Source organism: Mastigoproctus giganteus, chromosome 2 (genome assembly GCF_048544385.1).
Source record: "Mastigoproctus giganteus isolate SK-2022 chromosome 2, ASM4854438v1, whole genome shotgun sequence".
Lineage (NCBI taxonomy): Eukaryota > Metazoa > Arthropoda > Arachnida > Uropygi > Thelyphonidae > Mastigoproctus > Mastigoproctus giganteus.
This window is the reverse complement of record NC_143576.1, coordinates 60277592-60305430: the sequence shown is the minus strand read 5'-3', so window position 1 is coordinate 60305430 and position 27839 is coordinate 60277592. Positions and strand designations below refer to the sequence as shown.

General features: G+C 37.8%; 1 protein-coding gene across 2 annotated transcripts in view; it reads left to right on the top strand.

Annotated features, from left to right (window-relative positions):
* LOC150089317 (cell adhesion molecule DSCAM-like) overlaps positions 1–27839 on the top strand; it is a 504714-nt gene that overhangs the window by 405459 nt on the left and 71416 nt on the right. For both annotated transcript variants that reach the window (XM_090368497.1, XM_090368496.1), the window contains exon 3: positions 10847–11057. In XM_090368497.1, the coding sequence (XP_090224623.1) occupies positions 10847–11057 (211 nt within the window). The remainder of the gene's footprint in view (positions 1–10846; positions 11058–27839) is intronic.

The following is a 27839-nucleotide window of genomic DNA, read 5'->3' as shown; positions in this document are numbered from 1 at the left end:
GTTTTTGATCTTGTTCGGCAAAACGCTTTTCTACGCAAGTTCCCATCTTATGCAGTTCTAACTCTTCTTTTTGCAATTGAGCAGCCATCTCTCTCTCTCTCTCTCTCTCTCTCTCTCTCTCTCTCTCTCTCTCTCTCTCTCTCTCTCTCTCTCTCTCTCTCTAACCACACAGCGAGAATGATGGTAGAAGGCTGTCTGCCTAACTTTTCCAATAACGTAGTGGTTCCCAAGGTTCGGTTCTTTCTCTCATTCTTTTCCTTTTGAATATTAAAATGCCGATCTCCAGATAATTCTCAATGGGGCAAAGGAAACTTATTTAACTTCAGTCCTCCTGAAACCCAGTTCTGTCTTATTTATAGAAAAGAGAATGTTCTTGTGCTCATCTTCAATGACACTCAGATTTCTAGACAAGATCACATAACTTTATTAGTGATTATCCTTTCTTCTTCTTTTCTCTCGGCATAAGCATATTGAAAATATTTTCGCTGCATCAAAAATCATAGGGGTTTCTCTTTAGCTGTCTTCTTCTAAACAGCTGCTTACTCTGTACAAATCTCAATCGATCCTGCCATGGAATACTGCTCTCATATCTTAGGACCCAAATATATCTCTCAAACTTGAAAAATCTATTAATCAAAATAATGCAATCAGTAAATTAATGACCATAGGCCGAACTTCACTGTCCAACTTCATAGTCATAGAACTAATTTATCTTTCCTAATTCCTTATCTAACCTGAAACAACCTTCTTTCATATTTCTTGAAAAGTACAATCTACAGAAATTCATGTATCTTCATGAATTTCTGTAGTTGTATTCATATTCATGTAACAGGAATCTTAACTTTCAGTTCATCCCCGATAATAAATACTGTTGGTTCTATTATCTCTTGGGCTCATAGTTTTCTTAAATTCACAAACAAGATATACGTTTATTGTTAGCAAACTGTCAGACATAAAAACAAAAAAAATGAATTTTATCCAGTCACGTCTTTTAAAAGACATAACTGCATAAAACTCATTTGTCATGTCTTCTGCAAAACTTCTAACTTGAACAGCAAGTTAGAATTTTTTTTTAAATTTTAATACTCTCCGTAAGTTTGGACGCTTTAAGTACCTGGTGATTATAAATAAATGATTTATGTATATTATAACATAACTATGTTTTAATCAAATTATCTTTTGAACTTTTTGCTAAATTTATTTTTATTAAAAAGGAAATAAGATAGAGAGAAACGGTTTGAGTCACTGTTCAAATAAAAGAGAAATTCAAATAAGTTTCACTGATATGTTAAACGTACTCTACACGCGCCTCTTGAGTTGCAGTAACCGATCTAATCGATAATCGATTTCAGACAAGTTGCGCGTCAACATTCCAGCATCAACAGTCTCGACTACTGCGATAATTTGTGTTTTCAAGTCATTGTTTCACCCTGGAGATCGATAAGCCACGTCCTTGAAGTAGCCTCATAAAAAATAAAAATCTAATAGCGTAATCGTGGTGACTAAAGGATAAAACCACCAAATTCTTATCTACCAGCTTGGGAAGTGATCACAGTGAAGCATAAACTTGCAAATTCTTCTTCGGATGCCGGTTTTTTATTTTAATCCACAAACAGACAATGATGAATTGGAACACACCTATTTATAGCCATAATATGTTAATGCCTTTATGATGAAAGTTGCTTTGGTCACACTCGGAAGCGGCACAAAGGAGGTTGAAAATTTAGTTTCCTAGGGATATTTCATATTTTCAGTTCAAATACGTGAACGTTCTTTCTCATCATGCAGTAATTCCTTGTGTCCGATCATCAACAGTTCTCTCTAGTACGCATCTTCATGATTTATTCTTCTCAAATTTTAACCTTATCATTCTCGATCAATAAGAGCACGAAGTTATTTACCGTTTATCTGCTTTTGCTTGCTTTCAACGCCCTTCTGTTAATTTGCGAATAACAAGAAAACATACGTCTGGAATATTCTAGGGGTTTTAGAAATTCTTAATCCAGACATCATTTAGTTATTCGTCATTGTTCTCCACGTGCCGTATAAGTCCTATCATACATACACGCATATGGAGGATAATATGAATACGTAACTATTTTTATTTTTTTGCTTAGCTGATTTTCACTGCTTTCTCTTTTAAATATTTTAATTAACTTTAAAAATTAATTGGAGTTCTAGACCACCAGCTTCACTAAATTAGTTTTAGGGTTTCGCCCCTGGTCCATTGTTATTCGAGATACGAGGTGTGCCAATAAAGTTCCCGGACTGGTGGTGCTGCTGTCATGTTTGATGAGTTTGAAAATAAATGGAAGTTCTATGTTGCAGTTCATACTTCCTCCAGCAGATGGTGGTACAGAGATTGTCCAGCACGCTGACAGGTGCAAATAACAACCAGTTTCGTTAACAGCGTTAACGTTCCGTAACACAATTTTGCAAAGAAACAACGAATGAATATCAAATTTTGCTTTAAACTGGAATAATCTGAAATATGGAAACTCATGAAACATTAAGATGTACTTGTGTTTGAATGGTATAAGCAGTTTAACGACGGATGTGATTTTCTCGGATCATCGAGAACATCCTCCAGAAATTAAGACAGAGCCACAAAAGTTATGGAAATTGTGGCAAGAAATCGTCGTTTGATCCTCTTTTGAATCACACGACTGATGAGTCGGATATGAATAAGGAGACGATTCATAAAATTCTGCATGAAGATTTAGGGGAAATCGAAGGTTTATGCAAAATTTGTGCCACACTGCTAACTGATGAGCAGTGCAAATATAATTGTCATCAAGCGAAGATGTCTTCCTGATTTTAAGGCAATCTTAATTTCCTCGACTGTATTGTCCCTGGAGATGAATGTTGAGTGTTTCAATTCAACACAGAGCCAAAGCGTCAGAGCATGCAGTGAACTTCAAGATCACCATCAATTCCGAAAAAATGTTTCGTTTCCAGAAGTCCAGGATCAAGCCAATACTGATAACGTGTTCTGATAAACAATGTGCCAGTCATAAGGAATGTTTATCTGAAGGTAAGTGAGTCAATGCTGGTTCTACGTGCAGGTACTTCAAAGACTATTGAAGCGCTTATCCCAGGTGAGCTGCAATTTCGAGAGAAAGGCAACTGGTTCTTGTTGCAACACAATTCCCTCGCCAATTCTGCACCTGTTGTGAATACAGCAAGAGCAAAATTGGTGGGGATATTGTCAACGAAACATGCATTGCACAGATCAACTATCCATCTTACTCTCCTGATATAGTACCAACAGGCTTCTTCCTCTTTCCCAAGGTGAAAACTCTGCTCAAAAGGAAAGAGATTTCAGGATGTGGAGGGCATAAAGAAAACCGTAAACGCCGAAAAGAAACATAACTTTATATCATTATTACATTTTGCTGATGGCGTAAAACTGCACGTTAAAGCGCACAGTTTTACGTCATAATACTTCATCAATTGTTGCTCTTCTAATCAGAACATGGATTTCATCAAATCAGTTAATTGGTTTAAAGCGAACAGATTAATATTTAATCTGTTAATTGCTTTTAAGCGAACAGATTAATATTTACCATTTCTAACGTTTAAAAGGTCCTGTTAGAAACGTTTTCCTGTCATAACTACGTTTTCGTCAATAAAAGCATAACTTGGATCTACTTCTCCGAGGATTTTGGGATTCTTTTTCACTCGAATACGTCTTTCATTCCACAGATTTGCAAAAACAGAAACTTATGCCATGGAAAGATATATTAATGGAGTTTTAACGATTATTCCACAATTAGAAAATTATTTATGGCAATGGTTTTATGTATACCGTGTTCGAAATCGGCACGATATACATATTTCATCATCACGAGAACTTCTCACTATACAAAAAGCAATCAAATAATAAAATATCGCACGGGATTCTTGAAAATTGGCCTACTGTTTAGTGTTTATCCACCTTGGACAAATAATCTAGACCAATTTCATCATATTTTTCCAACTTTATAAAAACAAAAAAGTTTAATATTCATACCTCGATCTGTGTCTACTATAATTTAAAGATATCATTTATCTTGACTACTATAGTATTTATATTTTATTATTCATTTTTTTATCATGTGCATTTTATGGAAATTTACTTTGCTATGCACATATTAAAAAATAACACAATGTTGCTGAAGGTGAAGCGATTCATAGGAATATTACATCGTTTACCAATCGGTAAAAGTCATTCTAACGTTCACAACAAGATGCCACTGTTTCCTATGATATTAATTTAAAGAGAGTTGCCATTGTGAATATCGAGCTGATGGAAACGGACACTGCCAGCAAATCATTGTATTAATTCTCAGGTCCCCCAACTTCATCGAATAGCAATAGAAATGCACTATGTTCACATTTGATAAGTCTGATCTAATAATCGTTCAATTTTTATAAGGTTCTTTTTTTTTTTATTTTATTTGGTAGTTGTTGGCACCTCCCAAGGTTTTTGCAGTACTTTGATCCAAGCCCGAGGCGAGAATCGAACCCGCGACCTTTGGATTGCCGGGCAGGTACTTTACCCACTCGGCTAGCCCGGTCGGCTATTTTTAGAAGTAAAATAATTCTGTTCATACTCTTTCCAACTGCTGCTCTGTTTCTACTGATAGGTCTGTATTATTTTCAGATCCTTTGATTTCACACCAATTTTTCATTCAAATCTATTAAATCTGTTGTTCTTTTTTCATTGCTTTCTTTTTATTGATTTTTGTTTCAAGGTGGTAGTAATGTTTAGTTTTGTTAAATGTTTTCCTCTGATATCAAGATGTACTATACTTATATCATTTATTTGTAAACTTCTCTGACCCATAATAGTTTAACGGAATAGTATTAGTATTAGTAATGGCCGAATGGTGCAAGAAAGCCTATGGCTTATGCTGCACCAGCCAAAAAAAAAAAAAAAAAATCCGAACAAAACAATGATAAAAACAAAAATTAAATAAATAAATAAATAATAATAATTAATAAATAAATAAAAATAATAAAATGAAATTAAAAATTAAATAAAAAGGAAATTAATCCTATCATCCTATGCGCTTCCCTTACCCGAAAGTACTATCCAGATGACCTTTGAATTTCCCCGAACTGTCGGCCTCTACCACCCATGAAGGCAACCTATTCCAGTAATTTATAACTCGCTGGCTAAAATAAAACTTCCTGCAGTCCAATCTAAACATTTCCCAGCGTAACTTGAGTTTATGTCCCCTAGTTCTAGCATCATTTATAATCTTGAAAATTTTGTCCTCATTCATTTTACTGATCCCTCTCAGAGCCTTAAACACCTCAATCAAATCTCCTCTAAGGTGTCTAGTTTCCAAACTCTGCAACCCACATATTCGAAGTCTTTCTTCATAAGGACGCCCTTTTGCCGATCTCACCAGGCGAGTTACCCTTCTTTGCACCCTTTCAAGAAGCTCGATGTCTTTCTTTAGGTGCGGTCTCCATACTTGAACACAGTATTCCAAGTGTGGTCTAACATAGGCCTTATATAATGGGATTATCACGTCCCTATCTCTACTTGCAAAATACAAACGTAAAACTTTATATCGGCTAACTATTTTCTTATCTTACTGAAAAAAATGGAAATCATTAGGATAAGGAAAACAACTTTGCCGGTGAACAATCTGAATGTTTCGTTAAAGGATCTGGGTATGGTAAAAGCGTAGCTGAGGTTCATGGAGTAGGAGAAGTTGGTCCATCAATAGGTGCATCTATGATCAACCGTTCCTTCAGGATGAATTCCGTGATTGAAAAAATGGTCAAGAATGAAATGAATGGATTCCTGTCCATTTAGGATGAAATGGAAGATTCCTGCCTGTCGCATTAAATCCAGACTGTGCGATTCATTCCGATTCGGCCTTTTTCCAATCATACTTAAAAGGTAACCCAGGCGTCTTGTAATTTCCTTGTCGCTATGGCACTTCCAATACATGAATTTGCTTTTTGATTGATGTAAAGTTTTAAAGGTCGAAAGAAACTTTGATCGAACGACTGACGTGCACATATGGTATGGGTTAGGAAAAAAAGAAATTACTGCTTCATTTTATCCGTTATTTTAAACATTTTAAATGAATTTCAATGAACAAAGATCATCTAAATTAGTAAAGTTTTATCAGCAGTTTTCTTACATTTAAATTCAATAGCAATCATTTCATGGAAACAATTCATACGCGGCATTTGTCCTAAAAATGTTGGAACGACTATGCATCACCTCATGGTCTTAAACATTTCAATATATAAATGCAAAGAAGAGCAGGACAAACCAGATCGGACCTTTACGTAAGGGAAAGGGGATAGTATTAAATACACCAGCTGCCGTTGCAGATGAACTCAACAGTTATTTTGCATCGATATTTACAAATGAAAAACCTTTTGTGGCAATGGGAAATTGTGGGAGCGAAGTTAAAAAATATATGTAATTAATGATATTGAAATTTCGCAAGATTATTTAATGAAACCACTTTCGAGCCTACAAACCAGAAAGGCTCCTGGAGTTGATGGAACATACCCTATAATCTTAAGGGAGGCGGCAAGCGAGTGCATTGAACCACTGAGGCTAATTATGTGAGCATCACTAGACTCTGGGGAGATTCCCTTGGATTGGAAAAGTGCAAATGTATCTCCCATACATAAGGGTGGCTCTAAAAGTGAAGTTGGAAATTATCGACCTGTCAGTCTGACTTCAGTAGTAGGGAAAATCATGGAGGCAATGATCAAGGGTGGAATTCAGGATCATTTGGATCGAATTGAAATTCTCAAGGATACTAAGCATGGTTTTGTAAAGGGAAAATCATGTTTAACAAATCTGGTTCGCTATTTCGAAAGGGTCACTCACGAGCTGGATTTATGGAATAATTTCGACATTGTTTATTTAGATTTCAGCAAAGCTTTTGACTCAGTCCCACATGAGCGGTTGCTTTATAAGCTGGAACAGGTTGGAATCACTGGGAAAATCCTTAGATGGATAGAAGGATGGCTTCAGGGCAGGAGGCAGAAGGTTGTGATAAATGGCTATTCCTCAGATCGGGTTGATGTAAGAAGTGGGGTTCCCCAAGGATCAGTATTAGGACCACTGTTGTTTTTTAATTTTCATAAACGACATCGATGAAGGAATAGAGGGCGTGATGTCTAAATTTGCAGATGTAAAGATTTGTAGAGTTGTTAATGATCACCGCCAAGCAGAGCTTCTTCAGAATGACCCAGATAGACTTCACGGAAGGTCAGAAAAATGGCAGCTATGCTTTAATCCAACAAAGTGTAAGGTATTACACCTGGGAAACAGTAATCCCAAAATAACTTATCACTTGGTGGAGTTCAACTAAATCCAGTACTGGAGGAAAGGGACTTGGGTGTTACGATACGGTCAGATATGAAATTCTCTGAGCATTGTAAACAGGTTGCAAGGAAGGCCCATGGTGTCCTATCGATGATCTATCGAACTTTTGCAAGTAGAGATAGGGACGTGATAATCCCATTATATAAGGCTTATGTTAGACCCCACCTAAAGAAAGACATCGAGCTTCTTGAAAGGGTGCAAAGACGGGTAACTCGCCTGGTGAGATCGGTAAAAGGACGTCCTTATCAAGAAAGACTTAGAATATGTGGGTTGCAGAGTTTGGAAACTAGACACCTTAGAGGAGATTTGATTGAGGTGTTTAAGGCTCTGAGTGGCATCAGTAAAATGAATGAGGACGAAATTTTCAAGATTATAAATGATGCTAGAACAAGGGACATAAATTCAAGTTACGGGGGGAAATGTTTAGATTGGACCTGAGGAAGTTTTATTTTAGCCAGCGAGTTATAAATTAGTTGGAATAAGTTGCCTTCATGGGTGGTAGAGGCCAACAGTTTGGAGAAATTCAAAGGTCATCTGGATAGTACTATCGGGAAAGGGAAGCGCATAGGATGATAGGTTTAATTTCCTTTTTTTTTATTAATTATTATTATTTATTTATTTTATTTATTTTTTTGTTTTTATCATTGTTTTGTTCGGATTTTTTTTTTTTTTTTTTTGGCTGGTGCATCATCAGCCATAGGCTTTCTTGCACCATGCGACTAATACTAATCTCATGTACATTTAAGCCGCCCTTAATAATTTACTATAACCATCTATTAAAAGTTCAAGTTAAAGAATATAAAGAGAACTCGAAGGGTCTAATAAAACAATAAGTAAAAACTAACGCTAACTCCGAAATATAATTCTTGAACAATCTATCGTGCATTCACCCTATCTTTTAGACAAAAATACTGTATTACACGAATAATTTATTATTACATAATGCAAGTGATCGCGAAATGCAGAAGAAAGATTAGTTTGGGGAGAACAAAATTTTAGTCATAGAAGACTAAACAATATTTAAAAGTTTCCATTTACAGATTTATGTTTATTTATTTTTTAATCACCGTATTACACATGGGCCTTCTCTGTTATCATATTTAAGGCAATACATTATTTAATGCGTAGATATTAGTTTAGGAATCACAAAACAGCGATCAAAATGAATATATATAATATTTACAAGCATACGAGTAATGCTGTTATCTCTTATTGCAACACAAAATTCGCTCTTAATGTTTGTTTTTTCTTATGTAGAAAGGATTTCCAAGTGGTTCTGTCATTAATTAGATCATTTGTCAAATTTGGGGATAGGAAAACCTTTGTTGTCTTACTATAATTACTGAGGCTGATTTGATCTTTCTCTCTGATTCTACTGTGTTCCCTTTGAAATGATTGCTGTACTTTATGACAATTATATTTCAATAATTCAGCTACTGTTCTGATATAAATTTCCACCGGGTATTGTCTGATATCTTCGTTTATTAGAATTTTCATCTTATCGCAATTTGAAATGAATTATACAAGGAATCTAATCTACTTGCCCACAGTCGTTTTCTTTTATATATTGTAAAATTGGAAACTGATCAGCGGCAACAGAAAATAAAAGCACACTGACTTGAGGATATCTCCCAAAAATCAATCACCACTAGTTTCTAATTTTGTCAGTTTAGTCAGTTTGAAAGCAGTCTGTTAGAATCAACGGAAATTCTAAGGAAAGTATGACCAAATTGTAACATGTGGTGGTGGTTGTTGATATGTCGTTTAATGGCACAAGGGCTGCTAAGACCATGTGTGCCTGTAACATGTGGCCTTAATAATTATGAAACACAAAGAAATGAGTGTACTTGTATTTACAAAAAAAAGAGAAAATGAATACGGGTAATAAATTTGTTTGGAGATTTGAAGTTTTCTTCAAAGTTTTCATTCTAAAGTTTTCTTCAAAGTTTTCATTTTAAAGAGATATTTCTTATTTTGTGGTGCAGTGACTTTTAGTACAAAACATTTAAGTTAATCGTAATTAATGAAATGAAAGGCTAATTATTTGCTTTTGAAATTAAATGAAAGGCTAATTATAGCTTTACGCCTGTAAGCATACCAATACATGCCACAATTTGTTTTCTTTCTTTCGTCTTATATCGTCCTTTTCCAGCAGAACAAGGGTTAAAATGAACTTTTCAGGTCAGGCATTGAAAATGCGATCTTTTCAAATTTCTCATAACCCAACAGGATTGTTCGATCAAAGGAATGCCAAAAAAACAGCAAACAATTTTCAGTATGGATTTTTATAGCGAGCGTAATTTTTCCTGTTTATATATATATATATATATATATATATATATATATATATAACCAAGTACCATGAACTAATGCCGTACTGTGCGAAAGAAAGCTCTAAATTGATTTTGTTAAGCCATGATATGTATGTAAAGGTATTAAATAAATAAAATGAAACGAAACTAAATAATAAGTCTTAATTACTGCCTGTATACATTGCTACACTCAACATGGACCAACACTTATCAATGTACGAGTAAAAGTATTTAGCGACACTACTACTACTACCTGTTTTTCTTAACCCCATACTAGTAGAACCAGTTTCTAATGAAGAAAAGGAATATATCACATGTTAAAATACTAATATAATACTAACATTAGGGAAGCATAAAGTTTTTTGCTGGAAATTTTTGAAGGGACCGTTGGTCCGACGGATAGTAACCAATAACGTGATAAAAGAGATGATATTTAAAGCAGCGTTTCTAGCACACATCCTTACCGTTTCGCAGCCAAACTAAAAAGGAGAAGAATGGCTTTCGAAGTTACCGCTATGCGGACGCTAACGAACCTATTATGCCACTTTAGGTAGATGAAATATAAAAAGTAAGTTTATAATATATTACAATAGCCAATATTAACTTATGCATATTAAGCTGGCTATTTTAACTTGTTATTAACATATAAAATTGGCTATTCTCGTAAACTTCCTTAAATATCTGACGAAAGAAACTGTCATGAGAAGCATATGATTACTAACCATAGAGGGTACAAATACGGATATCAGTCCCCCACTCCAGAAGTTTCAAAAAAAAAAACGCAAGCGAGAGAGAGAGAGGTCTGGCGCAAATTCTTTCACCAAGTACTCTTCTTAAAGTATTACTATGAGACCATAAAGGCTGTCCACAAGCATTTAGATCTTTATCATTCCAACATCATTACCAATGTTTTAGCTACAGTTTACGCTGAATCTTCCATTTGCACTGAAACATGTCAGGGTAGCAGAATGACCTGGGTTTGGTTAACTTCTTGGAGAAGGGAAATGCCAAGTTTATCTGAAACTGTCCATTATTTATGAGAATTGTTATGGGTATGGTATAATCAAGTATATCCAAAATGTAATGTATTCCAAAGAAACACGTTATGAAAATTTATTTCATTAGTTTCAGTTACTGAAGAAACTTTTTAGATAGTTGTCACATTATTGTGCCTTTTTAGGTGTCTTGGGTAAGACAGAAAGATCTTCATATCCTCACTGTGGGAAGATATACATACACTAGTGATCAAAGGTTTACATCCATCCATCTCGACGATTCTGATGATTGGACTCTAGAAATCAAGTACACCCACAAAAGGGATGCTGGCATCTACGAGTGTCAAATCAGCACGGAACCAAAGATGAGTTTAAGTATTATGCTCAATGTTGTTGGTAAGTGAAGCTTTGAGGATTATGCATGCTATTCTATTAACGTAGAACCAATTAAATTTGAGAAACTTCTCCTTGTAAGGTAAAAGAGCACGTCTGTGTGCACATACTCCGAAGTATATCTTTTATTTTCATGTCACCAATTCATGACACATCTTTCAAGGAATCTTTCACTGTCCCACCAGGCTTACAGAAAATGGAACGCTATCATCCGGAAGATTAATTTAATCTCTTGATGAAGTTCTTTGCTGAAATAGTTTAATTTCAGTAGAATTTATATTAAAATCGTTTAGAAAAACATAAAAATCTTTCGAATTAACGCCGGCCCAATCTGCGAATTAACCAAACAAGTAAAGGAAACTGAAAGATTATCAAAATTATTTTTGTGGTAATGCGGAAATTCCGACAAAGTCTTCAGTAATTCTCTAATCGCATCTGAGTATTTTGCTGTGGTTATCCAACTGCATCTTTACTTTTGCGTACTTTTCTAAAATACGCCGTGTATGTCATATAAATATTATTCCATAAACGAGCGTTTTTATTTGACTTATATTTGCCTGTGAATCTCCAAAATTCAACGCCTAAAATGTTGAATAATATACAGTTGTTTCACAAAGTAAAAAAAAAAATAATAATAATAATAAATAAATAAATAATAACAGCAAACCCGCGATATAAAGTACTTCGGAAATAACGACCGTAAGGAATCAGTGGACTTAACTAATTCAATCGTGTGGTATTTGCTATCAAATTAAAATATTTTCAGAATAAATAAGGGCGAAAACAATCAGCCGATATTTTCCCATCAGTAATGATAGATGCCGATATTTTCCTTTTTGATTCTGAATATATTTTTAAACCCCTAAAAATTGCTTTGTTTGTTTGTTATTTGGTTTTTAGGAGCATTAGCAACTAAGGCCATATTGCTCCAGGAATATGCGGTGGTTATTCCCTTGACCTTTCCGCATCCTCCGTATTTGGTGGTGACGGGCTCGAACCCCGGTCTAATCAAGAAGCGTGTGCTATGCACTGCTGCTGCTCCTTCCCACCTGGCTACGGTGGCGCCCTAAAAATTGCTTTTGCTTCTGAACTAACAGTAATTGTGGTTTAGATGTACCTATCGTATGGACAGGTACGATTGATATATATCGATCATATTTGTCCGTACCATGTTTCATAAAGCAAGCAGATACGGGAGATAGTATGGATGTGCAATTCAGAGGATAGAGAATCTCGTTGACCGACACTGGACATTTAAGTTCGCTGATACTAGTAGATCAAATCACGAATACAAGCATTTAAGAATAAATTTATCATACTTCGTTGGCTGCTGAGTAAATGAATGTCAACCCGATTTGGGTATCAGTGGAATAAGGTGCAACGAGATGTTCGAGGACATACAATCGCGAATCTATGGAACGCTTTTGGCACATAGTGCTATAGTGTTTTGTAGAGGGCGCCACCGGTGGTTTCCCACATCTGCGCCATGGTACTTTGTGAAGAATCACAGAATCTCTGTAAAAGCCAGAAAAAGTGTAATGTCTGGTTTGTGACAGAGTAGTGCTATGGTCTGTTGTTCTGTCTCTGGCTTTTTGGCCGCAGAGCCCCTAGGGGAAACTCCACGTTGCCCGCCACCGCCATTGGGAGATAAGCCAGGCTGTCCATAATACTCTGGCTGGCCTCCCCCAGCGTTGCCTGAGCTTCCTGACAGAGACCAATAGACCAATTAAAAAAATATAAATAAAAAATAAAATAAATAAAATTTTAAAAAATAAAGTAAAATAAAAAAAAGAAGAAAAAAGAGCTAGAAGAGAGGGGCACAGAAGAAGAGAGGATTGAAAGGGGAATGAATTTGGGTGTATTGACAGGGGAGAATTAATCCACCTAGTTTAGCCGAAGTATAGGAAAGGATGTGGGTTTAAAAGTCAGAGGGGACAGGCGCCCCTGTGTAATTGCCAATGGCATAGTATTCCTGTAGATCCCGCACTGTGGTGAGTGCCAGCAATCCTGCAACTAGGTCGGCGCCAGCAGTATATCCTACCCATTTCAGATTTGTAATGACTTTTAAATACCGCACTCCGAGGAGTGCCAGCATCCCGCACATTGATGGTGCCTGCAATAAATCCTACTGAATTCGGGTTAGCATGGTCCTGTCTGTGTTGTTCTTGGGGGATGTAGAGTTATCCCACGCCGGTCTGGTTTAATTGTTGGGCTCTAAGTTCTGCAAACTTAGCTCGCCTAAGTGCAAATGTTTACTGCGCATAGGTGGTTAATGCATTATAGGTATCTTCCTCGAATAGCAAAGTGAATTCTTGATTGCGAGGGTTCCTCTGTATTGTGGTGAGGAATTTAAGCCTAATTTTGTCGTAGCTGGGGCATCCGTACATGAGGTGCCCCCAGGACTCCTCTTCGCCGCAGTGGCAACGTGGATCATTCTCGATTTTCATGGCCGTTAGTTTTTGTTGGAAGGATCCATGCCCGGTGATGATAAAAGTCACACGGAGGTCAGGCGAAAACCAGGGTGGAGGTTCTGGGTGAGTTAAACTTTTAGATGGAAGGAATCGTTTTGTGATGGCCTCCTTTTTTTGTGGTGTCCCAATTATGTTGCCCTATCTCTTGTAGATGTTGGGTTATCAGTTGTCATTCCTGCCTGGGACCGTTTGTGGTGTCAAGTTGAAAATTAAGCAGTTGGATTGGAACTCCCTTCCTTAAGTGATATAAAAGCCCTCTTTTTACCACTTCTAATAGTGGCTGGCATACAGTTAATACCTGCAGGAGCGGGGGTGCTGACTGTGCGGCACGCTCTACAAATTGAAAGGAGCATGAATCTCTGGATTGAATCCAACTTATGTTAGTTTCTTGCTAGGATGGCTTTTCGGTACAAGATGGAGGCACCATAACACACAATTGGCACGTATACCGCTTTGGACGCCTTTGGCACAGTGTGAAGTCCACTCCTTCACGATATGTAGCTGTTCAGGGCTAAAAGAGGTGCTACTCCTTATGGGATAGTTTACCTAATAAAAACTCGCCAATCAGTGTATGTGTGTGTCCATAACTAGTAGGAAGAGCATTATGGAGTTATTAACAGAAGGGGGGCATAACTTCTAAATATTTAGTCCAATTTTAATATCAAATTCAAAAGTTTCAGCCCAAGGACGACAACGAAGTTCCAGACGACAAATAGCCTGAATCTAACTAAAAGTGGGATGAATCCCAAGACCATAAAAAAACATCTACAGAAGTTTATCAAGTTAGAATTTTTCTAGAAAAATTAGGTAGCTGGTAGGCAAATATACAAAAATAAAAGCAATTATCCTAGGATCGCAATTCCAGATCCCAGCAAGTGAGACAGACTGACGACCCCGACATACCCCATTCTAATTATACTTTCTTCTTCATTTTCGACATCTTGATACTATCAGCTTTTTGCTTTTCTCACCTCCTGGATTTTTAGCTTTTTTTTGAGCGGTGGAGGTTTTATGCTCCCTATAATCCATTATACATTATCAATTTTTTTTATCGAAAGATAAATGATTCATCATGGGAAAAGTCTCAGCCGAGAATCGAGCTAATGATATTAACAAGAATTTAATGAGTTAATTTTTAAATACAATATTAACATATTTGAAATATAGTTTAGAAACCAATAATGAAAATTTCTGGCAGGATATTAGGAATCGTATGATATACTTGTGTCACTTTATTTTATATCAATCAAAATGTTTTAATAATAAGGAAATACAGTATTAACTTACAACTGACAAAAAAAAATGCCATCATTTAGCAATTTCGAAGGATAAAACGAAACGCGTGTTTTTATTTAATATTTAGACCTCCTTTGACGTAACTGTTTTTATTTATTTATTTTTGAATACTTTTTACACTTTCTCATTGTGTAATCTCATGTTTCTCATGTTGCATTTTCTCATTAGATTGCAATTTATTTACTCGTTGCGAAAATGTTCATGTTGCTTAAAACACAACACAAAACGGAAAATTTACCTCAATGAGCGATTGGCTTGCTGTGTACTGCATTTGGTATTTGTAAAGTAGAGCAGCTATATTTACATTTTCATTCTGTTCTTTGAAAAGTCTGTAAAATAATTTAAAGGAGACGACGTTACAGAAAGGACTGTTTATACTGGAGCCTGCTATTTAGACGATTTTCCAAATTGATCAATTTACAACTGATCATTTTTCTTAGCGTGTTCATATTAGTATTTAATAACGTAAAATGATGAAAGCAAAGTTTATATACATCAGTCAAAAATAAGAAAAGATCTTTCCATATTACCTATCCATCTCGTTCACTAATTTACCTAATTTTTCCTGAAATATTTTAAAACTACCCATTTCCACCAACACCAGAATGAAATTTGTTCCAACAATCAATTCTCTGCTGGATGGTTGCAAAACCGACTAGAGGGGAATTGATATGCGCAAATTCTGTCTATCCTGTCCTGCAGCTATCCTTCCTCAAATAAAATTTATGCCCTCCTTATGCATGTGTTGTCTGAGAAAGAGTAAGGACACTATCGACATTTAAAATACTCAATATGATTAAAACCTTAAACACCTCAATCAGATCTCCTCGCAGGTAGCTAGTTTCTAGACACTGCAACATACAGATATGAAGTCTTTCTTTAGGTAAGATTATTCATCTTCTGTTCTCCTCGTAATCCGCAGCTTTTCTCTGCGCCTTTCCAAAAGGTTCACATCCTTTCTAAAATAAGGCTACAAGACCCATATGCAACACTCAAAATGTGTCCTTAACGTTGCTTTATAACGGAATAATTAACTCATGATCAATGCTGGCCAAATTCCTGCGTGCCACTGACAAAGTTCCAGGAGCTGTCCTAGCAGTTCGTCTACACTATTCAGAAAACTTCATATCTGACTGGACTCCAGTTCTTTTTTGTTCTTTTCTATCTTGAATATAGTATACCATACAGTTGGCATGTTATTCTGGGATTACTCCTGCCCTCATGCAGTATTTTACAGTTGCTATTAAACAATTAGTCTGTGATCTCCCCATGATAGTAATTTTCCGACTTGCTTAACTCTGCCTCGACAGCATTAGGAAATATTCTTGCAACCCGTTCCTGGAAAAGCGGCCTCTCCAGTTAATACATTTGAGACTTTTACTACATTAATAGTTTATCGCTTGCGATATTGTTTCATATCTGCTCTAACATTTACATACATTCGAGTCATAGTAACCGTAGTCTAATCATCATGACAGAAGAATTTTTGTGTGAATATTAAGCAAACGAACTGCAAATTCTCAGAGGAAAACATAATTAGTAAAATAAATTAACATTAATAATTTCCTATTTGTAAACAGGATTTGCATAAGATGAGCTCGTATTAATTCAGCTTTAATTAGTCATTTATCAATATTTATCATTCGCTCATGACTTCCATTTTAATTAACAGTCGACAAGAAACTGCAGACATGAGTTTATCGTAGCAGTTTCATTTTTCCTAACGAAATAATACAATCCGAACTACTTATCCAAATTTATTGCAGTTCAGTATAAAGAAACAATGCATAAGTATATTTCTGATTAAAATTTTGTCTTAATAAAAAGTAATGATTGATTGATTTAGATTTTACTGGCGCAAACACGACTGCGGTTATACTGCGCCAAGAAAAGATTAAAATATCATAAATTCTGGTAACCTTTAAAAAGATTACCTTGTCGTACTGCTTATATATATATATATATATATATATATAAGCAGTATAAGTTTAAAAATAAATTATCCAATTTAGATATGTGTGTATATATTAATAGCTTGTAAAAACTTAAACTGCTGGCACGTAATCATTGTCTGATAAAATATGACAGTGTACAAGGCCCAGTCGGATCAGTAAAAGCGGTAAAAAATATATTGAGAACATGGGTAAAATTAACGCAATCTGTTAAAATATGCTTTATTGATAAAATGTCGCAAGACTCGCACATAGGAGGGTCATCTGCCCTCGGCAGAAACGAATGTGTTAGATGACTGTATCCTATGCGGAGTCGAGCATGAACAACTTCCTCGCTACGATTCCTGCGCAGACTGGACTGTCATGTTTCTATTACATGCTTTATCTGGTATAATTTATTTGTTCTCTCTCTCTCTCTATGCCATAGTTCTTGCCATTAGGAATGCATCTTGTTGTGTATTATTTGCTTGTAGTCTGTATAGGGAACTGACAGGCAAAGAGTATTAGTGGGAGCTGCTGATTTGGCTGCAGTGTCAGCCAAATCATTTCCCCTTATCCCAATGTGGCTAGGAATCCAGCAAAAGTCGATATCAAATTTGTGTTCATAAAGAGAATGCATCTTCTGCTGAACCCGACAGAGAACTGGATGGGAGTTGTGTCTCAAAGATAATAAAGCCTGTTATGCACTCAAAGAATCAGAATATATTATTGACCTTTGGCATTGACAAGTTCGAATGTGATCCAAGGCTAACCCATAGCATGCAGCTCTGCAGTGTATATGCTGGATTTAGAAAGAATCTGTTGAGATATTATAGTATCTGGAAAGACAACAGCAGATCTTACATACCTGACTTCGACCCGTCTGCGTAAACTGGCAGGAAGTCGGAGTGCTCAGCTTGGTGTGCTCGATAGAGCTCCAGGTAGACAGATGATGGAGTCTCAGATTTCACCCATTTCTTAAGGGAAAAGTCGCATGATGGGGTATGAGCATGCCAGGGTGGAAGAGTTTGCTTTGTTGTTTGTGCAACCTTGTCTACCATGATGTTAAACTCTCTGAGTAGCTCTTGGACACGAATACCTAAAGGTAGGTTGGCAGTCTGACGGGTATTGTACAAATTTTCCCAAAGTGGCTCAAAAACGGATGTCCACGTAGAATGGTCTGGCAGGGATTTCAGTTTTAAAGCGTAGTTTAAATACAACTGCTTTCGTCGAAGCGATAACGGTGGTTCGTTTCCTTCACCGTATAAGCTCTGGACAGGAGATGTTCGAAATGCCACCATCAGGCTATCCGAATACGGATAGCCTGATGGTGAACAGGGTCCAACCATCGAAGGACACCGTCTCTGGCTGAGGAGTGCACTTTGTACGCAGTTGACGAATATGTTCTAGAAAGGTCAACATTTTATCAAACACGAGTCCCAAGAATTGTGTCTGACACTACTGGAATTGCATTTTGTCAGAGCCTTAATTCAGGTTCATGTTGAAGATTAGGCTTACGACAAAAGTGCACGCAAACGGTCTTCTGCAGCGAGAACCTGAATCCATTAGCAAGTGCCCAGGAATTAAGTCGATTAATGGCTTGTTGCAGTTGTCTTTCAATAACCCTCATGTTGCATGACTGACCATATATGCTAAAGTCATCAACATAGAGGGTGCTGTTACAGTTGGAGGAAGCTGTTCTGTGATGGAATTTACTTTGACGGCAAAAAAAGCGTGACACTTAATACTGATCCTTGTGGTACTCCCTCCTCTTGGCAAAAGGAGCGAGAGAGTAAAGATCACGCACGAACTTGGAAAGACCGGTTAGCAAGAAAATTTTTAACAAAAATAGGGAAATGCCCTCTAAGACCGAGGCTACACAAATCTTTTAAGATGCCGAATCTCCAAGTTGTCTCAAACGCTTTCTCCATGTAAGAATACTGACACCAAATGTTCTCGTATTAGGAAAGCATCGCGGATGGATGTTTCCAGTCTAATTAAGTGATCAAGAGTCGATCCGTTTTTTTTTCCGAAGCCGCACTGGATGCTGGAAAGAAGATCATTCGATTATAAATACCAAATTAACCGAAAATTAACCATTCTCTCCAGGATTTTGCACAGAAAAACTAGTCAGAGCTATAGGACGATAATTAGTAGGGAATTTAGGATCCTATTCCTCGCTTTGCAAAGGAAAGCACAATTTCCATGCGCCAGGAATCCGTAAATTGCTCTTTTATATAGATTCTACAGAACAAACAGGTGATCCGTAGATGTTGGTTACAAGTGTTTAAGCATTTCATAATGAATGCCATCTGGTCCAACAGCACTTGCCTTGGAAAGGTAGAGGGCTCTTTTTAGTTCCTGCAGAGTGAAAGGAACGTTGTATGGACAAAAGCCTTTCGGTATGAAATTCAGTGCCTGTTTTTCTCTTTTATGTTTCAGGACCAGGAACTCTGGGGAATAGGAAGCTATTCCAGATATGTTTGAGAATGTTTCCCCAAGAGCATTGGCTGCTATTGCAGAGCCATCTGAAATAGTGCATCCATTATATTGTAGGATCGGCGAAGAGTGAGATGTATATTTTCCCTTCATTTTTCGGATTTTATCCCAGACTACCTTAGTGCTGGTAGACTGGGTAATAGATGATCTAAAACGGTCCATGGCAGCTGCATGGACGATATTTTCTGTGATGTACGTGACTGCATCATTGATAGTCTCCTCTGTTTCAATAAAGCACTTACTGCATTAAGGTCAAGATTTGCCTGATGTTGTAAGGCATTCCAGTCAGGCTGACCAGTCTTCCACCATGGTAACCTGAAAGGAAGTCACTGCCTCTCGCTGTGTAAGCAGGTTATCACAGGGAAGTGATCACTTCCATATGGATTCTCCTCCACTTCCAAAGTCAGCGAAGGGAGTAGAGAAAGGGAGCAGATAGAAAGATCAATGACAGAAAACGTACGGGTAGGCATGTGGAAGAATGTGTTAGTTCCCACATTTAAAAGGGAGAGGTCATTGTCATTTAGCATATGCTCCATGACTCGTCCCCTTCCATTGTTGCCAACACTGCTCCACAGGGTGTTATGTCCATTAATATCCCCGAGAAGTAAGAAAGGAGGAGGCAACTGCGATCCAAGATCATCAAGGTCTTCCTGGGAGATGTCAGTCCCAGGTGGAAAATAAATAGAGCAGACGGTTAATAAAAATTCCACTGTAAGGCGAATTGCAACAGCCTCTATGCTGGTTGTAAGTAGCAAGGCCTGAATTCGGGTCTGGTTGCCCACAAAGACAGCCACTTCTCCATGAGCAGGACCATCCGCAATTCTGTCCTTACGAAAAACTGTGATGTTATGCATGGTGAGATCATTTGCCTTTAGATAAGTCTCCTGCAAGCAAAATCAAACTGGTTCGTGCTTTTGCAGGAGGGCCTTGATGTCATCAGTATTTCGCCGGAATCCACGACAATTCCATTGTAGGAATTTAGCCATTATTTTGGCTTGGTGGGTACATCAGGCGGCTTCCGACGTGCTGAGGGTTTACTTTTGTCAGCCTTGGATTTATCTTTTTTGGGGAAGTATGGACGCTGTTCCGTGTCCATTTCTTCCTCCGCAGAGAGTTCCAAGACTAATTCGTCCGGTACCTCCTTATCCTCTACATCCATTGTTTCTTGTATTACTGGTGGATCTTGCGATCTTTTTGGCTTTTCTGTACCACTTGGTTTTAGTAGTGGTGGAGTACTAGGAGGAACGGATGTAGTAGTAGAAGCTGACAATATTTTTTGGGTGGACTTTTCTGAACTCAATAAATAGCGTGCAATCGGAGTGAATGACTCGAGGTGGTACTGTCATCTCAGTTTTTGTGCCAATAGTGCACTTAGTAGAAACCTTCTGGGCATATGAAGGTTTCCCGTTATTTATTGGTTGAATATGTTTTCTGACCTCTGGGTAGGAAATAATAGCTCTGTTTTTAATTTTTGATTTGTTTTTCATCCTTCCACGGCTGGCATGCTCTAGAGTAGGCGCGGTGCTCTCCTTGGCAATTGACACAGATCAGTTTTGAAGCTGAAGATTCCTTGGCATCGTTGTCTTTAGCACCACATCGAGCACAGGGAGAGTTACCACGAAAAGCTGTTTGTGAGTGGACGTATTTTTGGCATCTTAAACACCTCAGTGGGTTTGGAATATAAATCCTCACTGGGTAGTTTAGCCAGCCTGTCTTGATGGAACTTGGAGGCCGTGGAGTGTTGAATGTGAGGATAAGAACTCGAGTAGGGACGAGTTTCCCATCCTTTCGTATCGATATTCTCTTGACAGCTGTCACTCCTTGGTCTTTTAATTTAGAGCAGATCTCTTTTTCAGAGACATGACGGTCCCACTCTGATATAACACCTCGTTGTTGTTGTTGTTATGGGCGTTTAATGGCGCATAAGCTACTATGGCTATAATGCGCCTATTCATTTTTTATATAGGGAAATCAAAAAATTTTTATAAAATCAAAAAAGATTAAAAAGTCCAATCTACTTCAGAAAGTTGAAAAATTCGAAAATATTTGCCTTGTCACCAATGAGATTCTCTAAAGTTATTGGTTTATTAAGATTTACCAGTGATAGCAGGGTTGATGCTCTGTCTTGTCTATAGTAGGGGCAGTCAATGAGTATGTGTTTAACAGTCAGATTTATATAGCAATGTGGACACTGTGGTGGATCGTCTCCTCTAAGTAAATAAAGATGGGTTAGATGGGCATGACCTATTCTTGCCCTTGATAGGACTACTTCTTCTCGTCTTGATGTACGGATACTGGAGCACCAATTTTTTGGATCGTGTTTAAATTGAAAGAATTTATTATTTGTTTGAGAGAACACCTCGTGAAGAATTCAGAGTTTTGTGTGGGGGGTTTACGGTTATAGGTATTCCCCTATGGATGTAGAGTTCAGGATTTTTTTGCCGTTTGTTTTGCGCTGTAAGCTTCGACCAAAAGTTCGCCAGAACGCAGTCGTTTAACGGATTTTGTGATCCTGCCAACCCTTCTAATCCTTTCTGGATAAAGAAGGGTGACATCTTTCCGATTGACTGCTCTCCGGTGGAACGGAGAATGAGGAAGAGGGGTGTCACTGATTGTTGTGTCCTCAGTTCTGTCTCTTTTTACGGAGATGTTTTCCGTGCTATCATTTCGATTAGGTAGGGGCCTTGTTGGGACCCCAGAAGAAAGAGGACTTAATTTACTCATAGGAGTAAAATAAAAATTTCGAATGCCCTAAGTACCTCACCCACCACGGAGCCCTACGAGGGGACGCCCACTCGTAAACTAGCAGGTACTGCGTACACGAATGGGCGCCAAGTTCGCTCAGGAGCATCATACCCACGTTTCCAATAAGCCTTGATCCCGTCCGAGGACCAAAGGAAGGGAGACTTATGGGAACGCAGTTGACCCTAGCAGTAAGAACCACCTGCCGATTGATCTCAGTCGCGCGGTCCGGGACCACCCGTGTTGTCGAAGCAGGGGCGGAAGTGGTGTATTAAGGCTGGGTCCCTCAACCACCAGTATCCCCTTTTCCGAGTTTCCACGGGTCGCGGCTGGACACGCCGAATTCCAACGATGTAACCCTGGAACCAAGATATGGGCGTTAGATCCCAGTGATGCTAATCTGGAAGACCAACAGCATCACTGGGAGGTCCCCTCACCACGCACAGGGGTATAAAGAGGCCCACGTCAAGTGGTATAAAGTCAAGGAGATTTAATCATAAATGTTCTTAAACGTAAACGCCAATTTCTGGACTCATTTTATTTTAATAGTGCACTATATATTATATCATCATGTACGAGATATAGTGTGTTCTCCATATTACAAATATTGACGAATTTATATTGTATTAACTCCTGGTGATATAATAGTGTTCCCCACGAAAATGTGGAATTTTTCGCCTTTCAAAACAAAACGATAAGCTGTGTTTGTTTTCCGTAAAGGTTACACTTTCTGGGAATTCGTAAGAGTACATGGGGGAAAAGCTTCATATTATGGAAGGTTTAAGCCATCGAAAATGTTATACAAACAGTTCAGTTGTCGTAGCAGTAAGTTTTAAGGATCAGAACGCCTGTATTCTTGTGCTTCCGGATGTGCCTATATTTTAATGCTAAGTAAAAAGCCAAAGAAGACAAACCGGTTTAAAAGAAATGAAGAACAGCATTTTTATTATTTCTCTTCTTTAACATCGAAAATATAGGATTTTCTTGGGTGTTTCAAAGGAATTTGTAATCGAACTGAAAGGGGAAAAAACCCTTTAATTCCAGAAAATGTCAAACGGTACTGGATAAGGACTGCGTAAATATTTTAATACTTTATTCCAAAATAAGAGAGTGAAGGTTAAGCAGTAGCTTTTTTCCCCCATATCGAGAATATATTATGCACTATGTAACAGCAGGCTGTCTATGCTAACTATGCCATATAAGCATTTTTGATTATCAAAACAGGTATACCAGGTGTGGCAACAAAATTCCTGGAGTAGTACAATAAAAAGAACACAAAGTAAAGGAGCTCAAAATGGTTTTATTTTTATTCAAAGTAACCACCACCTGATTGAATGCATTTACTACTTTACTCCGTTCTAAAGGTTTTTGAAAGCAGTCAGCGAATCGATACAAAGAGATTATATTCAGCTCGCGGTTCCGTTTTTCTTTATGTCCTGAACAACCTGAAATATTTCATTGAGGGCAGTTTCACTTTAGGGAAGAGGAAGAAGTCTGCTGGTGCTAGATCGGAAAAGTAAGGTGGATGGCTGATTTGTACAATGATCTGTACCAAGTTTCGTCAGAAATGTCTTCACAACAATTGTGGAATGGGTAGAGGCACAGTTGCAACAAGAACCAGCTGCCTTTCTCTCGAATTGCGGGTCACCCAGGAAATGCTCTTTAATAGTCTTGTGAAGCACCTGTACATAGAACGCAACCCAACTCTCTCTTCTTCAGGTACAAATTCTTTGTGAATCACACCCCCTTTTATCGAAACACATGATCAGCATCGTCTTGATCCTGGACGTCTATAAACAAACGTTTTTGGTCCTTCGTGATAATTTTTTAAGTTTACTGCATGTTCTGGCGCATCAGCTTTGACTCGTACTGAAACACCCAACACATTACCAATGACAATACAGTCAAGGAAATTAGGATTTTTCTACAATCCTACCTGATCGACATCGCAGTGCCCAACCCCAGCAGCCTCCAGAAAACCTAAGAAAAATATCAGCAAATATACAGAGATCTAAGACAGGAAGTTAAAGAAATGTCGCATATGAAACAAGTAATTAACAATCCCAATCAACGTGTCAGCCACGCATGGTTGACACAGCATGGTGCAAAAAAGTCTCCATAAGAAACTACACTGGTGTGCAAAACCTAAGGATCAGTCAGGTTTTCACCTGTAGATTCTCATAGAAGTGGCCTGGATATGGAAAAAGCATACCAAAGGAACCTCGTGAGGTACAGAAATGATGAAGGAAACAACATTGGCACAACAACGGAAACAAAACGGTACAGAGGGACTTTATTCAAAAATAGCAACATAGCACTGGCTACCATGATACAAATGCATCACTGCCAAAGATGGAACAAAGGGAAGAGGTGGTCCTCAGTAGGAGATATGGCCACCCCTAATGTTGATGCAGGCTTTGCACCGCCTGCCCATACTTAAAACAATGCTGTTGATAAGTTCTTGGGGTAACATCGTCCATTTCTCTGTCAGCGCTATCTTGAGCTGGTGAACATTTTCTGGTGGGTGTGAACGTGCTGGTAGGCTTCTCCCCAGAGCGTCCCATATGTGTTCGACGGGTTTACATCGTCGGAACGGGCAGGCCAATCCATACGAACAATGTCCTCACTTTCTAAAAGCGTATCAACAGCTACAGTGCGATGGGGTGTGGTGTTATCATTCATAAACACAAACTCGGGATCAATGGCACCTCAGAACAGACGCACATGGGAAGAATTACCTCAGTACGGTAGCCTGCACCGGTTACAGTACCGTCTTACAGTATCTGGAGTTGTGTACATCCATCCAAGATAACGCCTCCCCAGACGAGAACACATCGACCGCCATATCGTTCCCTTTCAGTGATGTTTGCGGGGTGATACCATGTGCCAACCTCTCGCCAGATTAGCTGACGTCCAGTAACGCTGCTGAGACTGAATCTCTTCCATCAGTAAAGAGTACCTTACCCCAGTGCGCTGCTGTCCGGTGCTTGTGTTCGATGCACCACTGTAAACGGTTTCTCCGATGGGCAGGTGTTAAAGGGACATAGGGTACTGGCCGTCGGGCAAACAGTCCTCATTTGTGGAGTCGCCTAGCCACAGTAAACCTCGATATCCTGCGTCCTGTGCAGCTGGTTTGCAATAGATCCCGCTGTCTGGTGTCGATCCCTCTTGGCCTGTAGCAGTATATAGCGGTCATCATTGTGCGTTGTTTTTAGTGGACGACCAGTCCTTCGACTGGTCCTTCGAACAGCAGTACCTGTCGTTCTGAAGGCCGACCAAGCACGTGAGACGATGCTATGGGCGATACCGAACTCTGCAGCCACACTGCTCGCACTTCGAGCTTCCCAATTATTAGACTCCGGGTAAAGTCATCCAGATCTTGTCTACTGGCCATTTCGTTATTTGTAGGACTATATGAAACCAATCGAACGTCTGTAACAATCTTGCTCACCATTCGGTAATTTGCATTTAACTGCTGCTTTTATTTGTTTATGTGAGCCCTCTCATCACGATTCAAAATTTTGAATGTGCACCAGCTTTCTACTGAAAGACCACAGTTATGCAAATCGCCACATGCTGTTTCGTTTGTGGTTGTAACCTTTAGAAATAGTGTTGGTCCTTAAGTTTTGCACACCAGTGTAGCAGCAAAAGACCACACAGAGAACACTTAATGGAATTACAGAGAGGCCGCGATTCTGAACACCTATCAACCACCGTACGCAGTTGGTACCAGTATCCGTGGCGGTGTGGGACAAAACTCAATAGGAGAAAAAAAGAGAATAGTAAGATAATACAATTTTATTTATCATCAGAATTTCGTTAAATTGAAAGCCCCTGTCAACAACGTGTGATTTAACAATTAAACAATTTTTCAATGCGTATTATTAAGACTCGTCTTCTAAAAGAAAAATAATAATATGAAGAAGAAAATAAGCATCATTACAAACTATATATTCTGTCTTATAAATAGAAAACAATATACTCATGCAAAATTAATCAGTTATCAAAAGGATCATAAAAAATGAAAAATTTCCCAATTACATATTTTAATGGGGAAACAGGATAAGTCCTACATGTAAATCTAGAATCCGCATTTAACAAAAGGTTATTAATTATGTCTTTCACCAAATTTGTTCAATACCGTAGGGTTGGGTAATACATATATTCCTAGACCCCTTGGGTTATTATATAGAATTTTTGAATTATTCATTTCATCAAGAATACCGTTTAGATTAAAAGTCAAGTTATACTTCATTCTTTTGAATAAACTGAGAAATTCATAATTTACAAAACCTTGCGTACCTTACAAGTTATTCCAGATATTGCTTCTCATGTTTCATAATTCGTTGAATTATAAATGCGAAGGTATAAAATCTTGATGTAAGTCCGTGATGTTTCTTTACGTTCCTTCCAAGTGTACAACAATGGATATCATTTTGTAAATATTTATAAAAGATCTTTTGATTACTTCAAATATTCTTTTATATTTAGTTACCCGAAGGTCATCTATTATAAATATTAATCATTATCGGCCCTACACGAACGACTTGAGGTACCCCTCCTTTTGTTTCAAATGAATTACCTTTCACGTTTTCTATATCCGTTTTTATTTTTCTTAAGTGACTAGCTAAAAATTATTTGCTTTTCTACGTTTTATATATTTCAGAATTTACGCTGGAATGTAGAAATGTCTTAAGTTAAAAAACACAAAAAACATTACTGTCGTTAGAGATTTGCATTTTTTGGAAAAAGAGGGATAAAAATCGGTTATCTTCTACGAAAAAAAGAGATGGAGTAAAGTGTTATGATATCTTTTTTACGAGATATTTTCCTAACTTTTTTAAAGGTTCACTTACACAACGCGCGTACTTGTAACTAATAATTCATACTGTCGGTTACAAATGATTCAACAAGGTTAAATCTGATCATAAAGTAAAATTATATAAACAGTCCGTATTCTCTCACACTTCCAGCCGTGAGCAATTTACTTGTTCTCCACCTAATGTACTGTGTCAGTAACACAATAACCGAAAGTTACGATGCTATTGGGTGCCAACATAATTCTTCCATTCACTTAGCTGTAAAATTAACAACCCCTAAGCCCATTCATTCACAACACACACACACAAAGGTAGTGTTTTCATGCTCCAATTGTTGGCTCATTTCCAAATTCTATTCTTGACCCCGGCAGTTCAGCTATTTCAGACATACTCACTGTCTCCCCTTTCTCTTGGAGATGGCCATTCATTCTTACAAAGCCCGCCTCTTCCCTCTGTAATTGTTTTCAGCGCTGTATATACATGCTTTTGTATTTGGCTTCTCGAACAGAACAGGATCTGTAAATGTACAGAACGAACAGAAATGTAGTATCATTCAGCGTTAAGAGCTCCTTCAACGCAATTTTTCTCTCGTTAACGCGTACGGTACACCTGAAATGCATGCGCGTACTAGTGAAGGCACGTGTATAAAAGAAATCTTTATGTTTGTCTCCTTTAAGAATTTCAACGTTGTAAAATGTGTTCAGTAATCGTCACATACCTTCAAATTATCTGCGCAGGGCGGAACGTTGTCTCCAAAGAAAGTAATCCGACAAAGACATTCTAAATGGAGAAAGGCATAAAATTCTCATTACAGTACTGAATTGGAACATAACTGTACAGCAACAAGATTCACAGAATTAGAAATAGTTATGAGTACCTTAATTATCATTTAAATCCTTTACAAGGCTTCCACTGTCGATTATCACACCATTACCTCCCCGAACCCAAAATATCAATTATATTTTCTGTTTATCATATTTTAAACAGTTGGCAGTCCTTGTCATGTTTTACTAGCCCGAATTATAG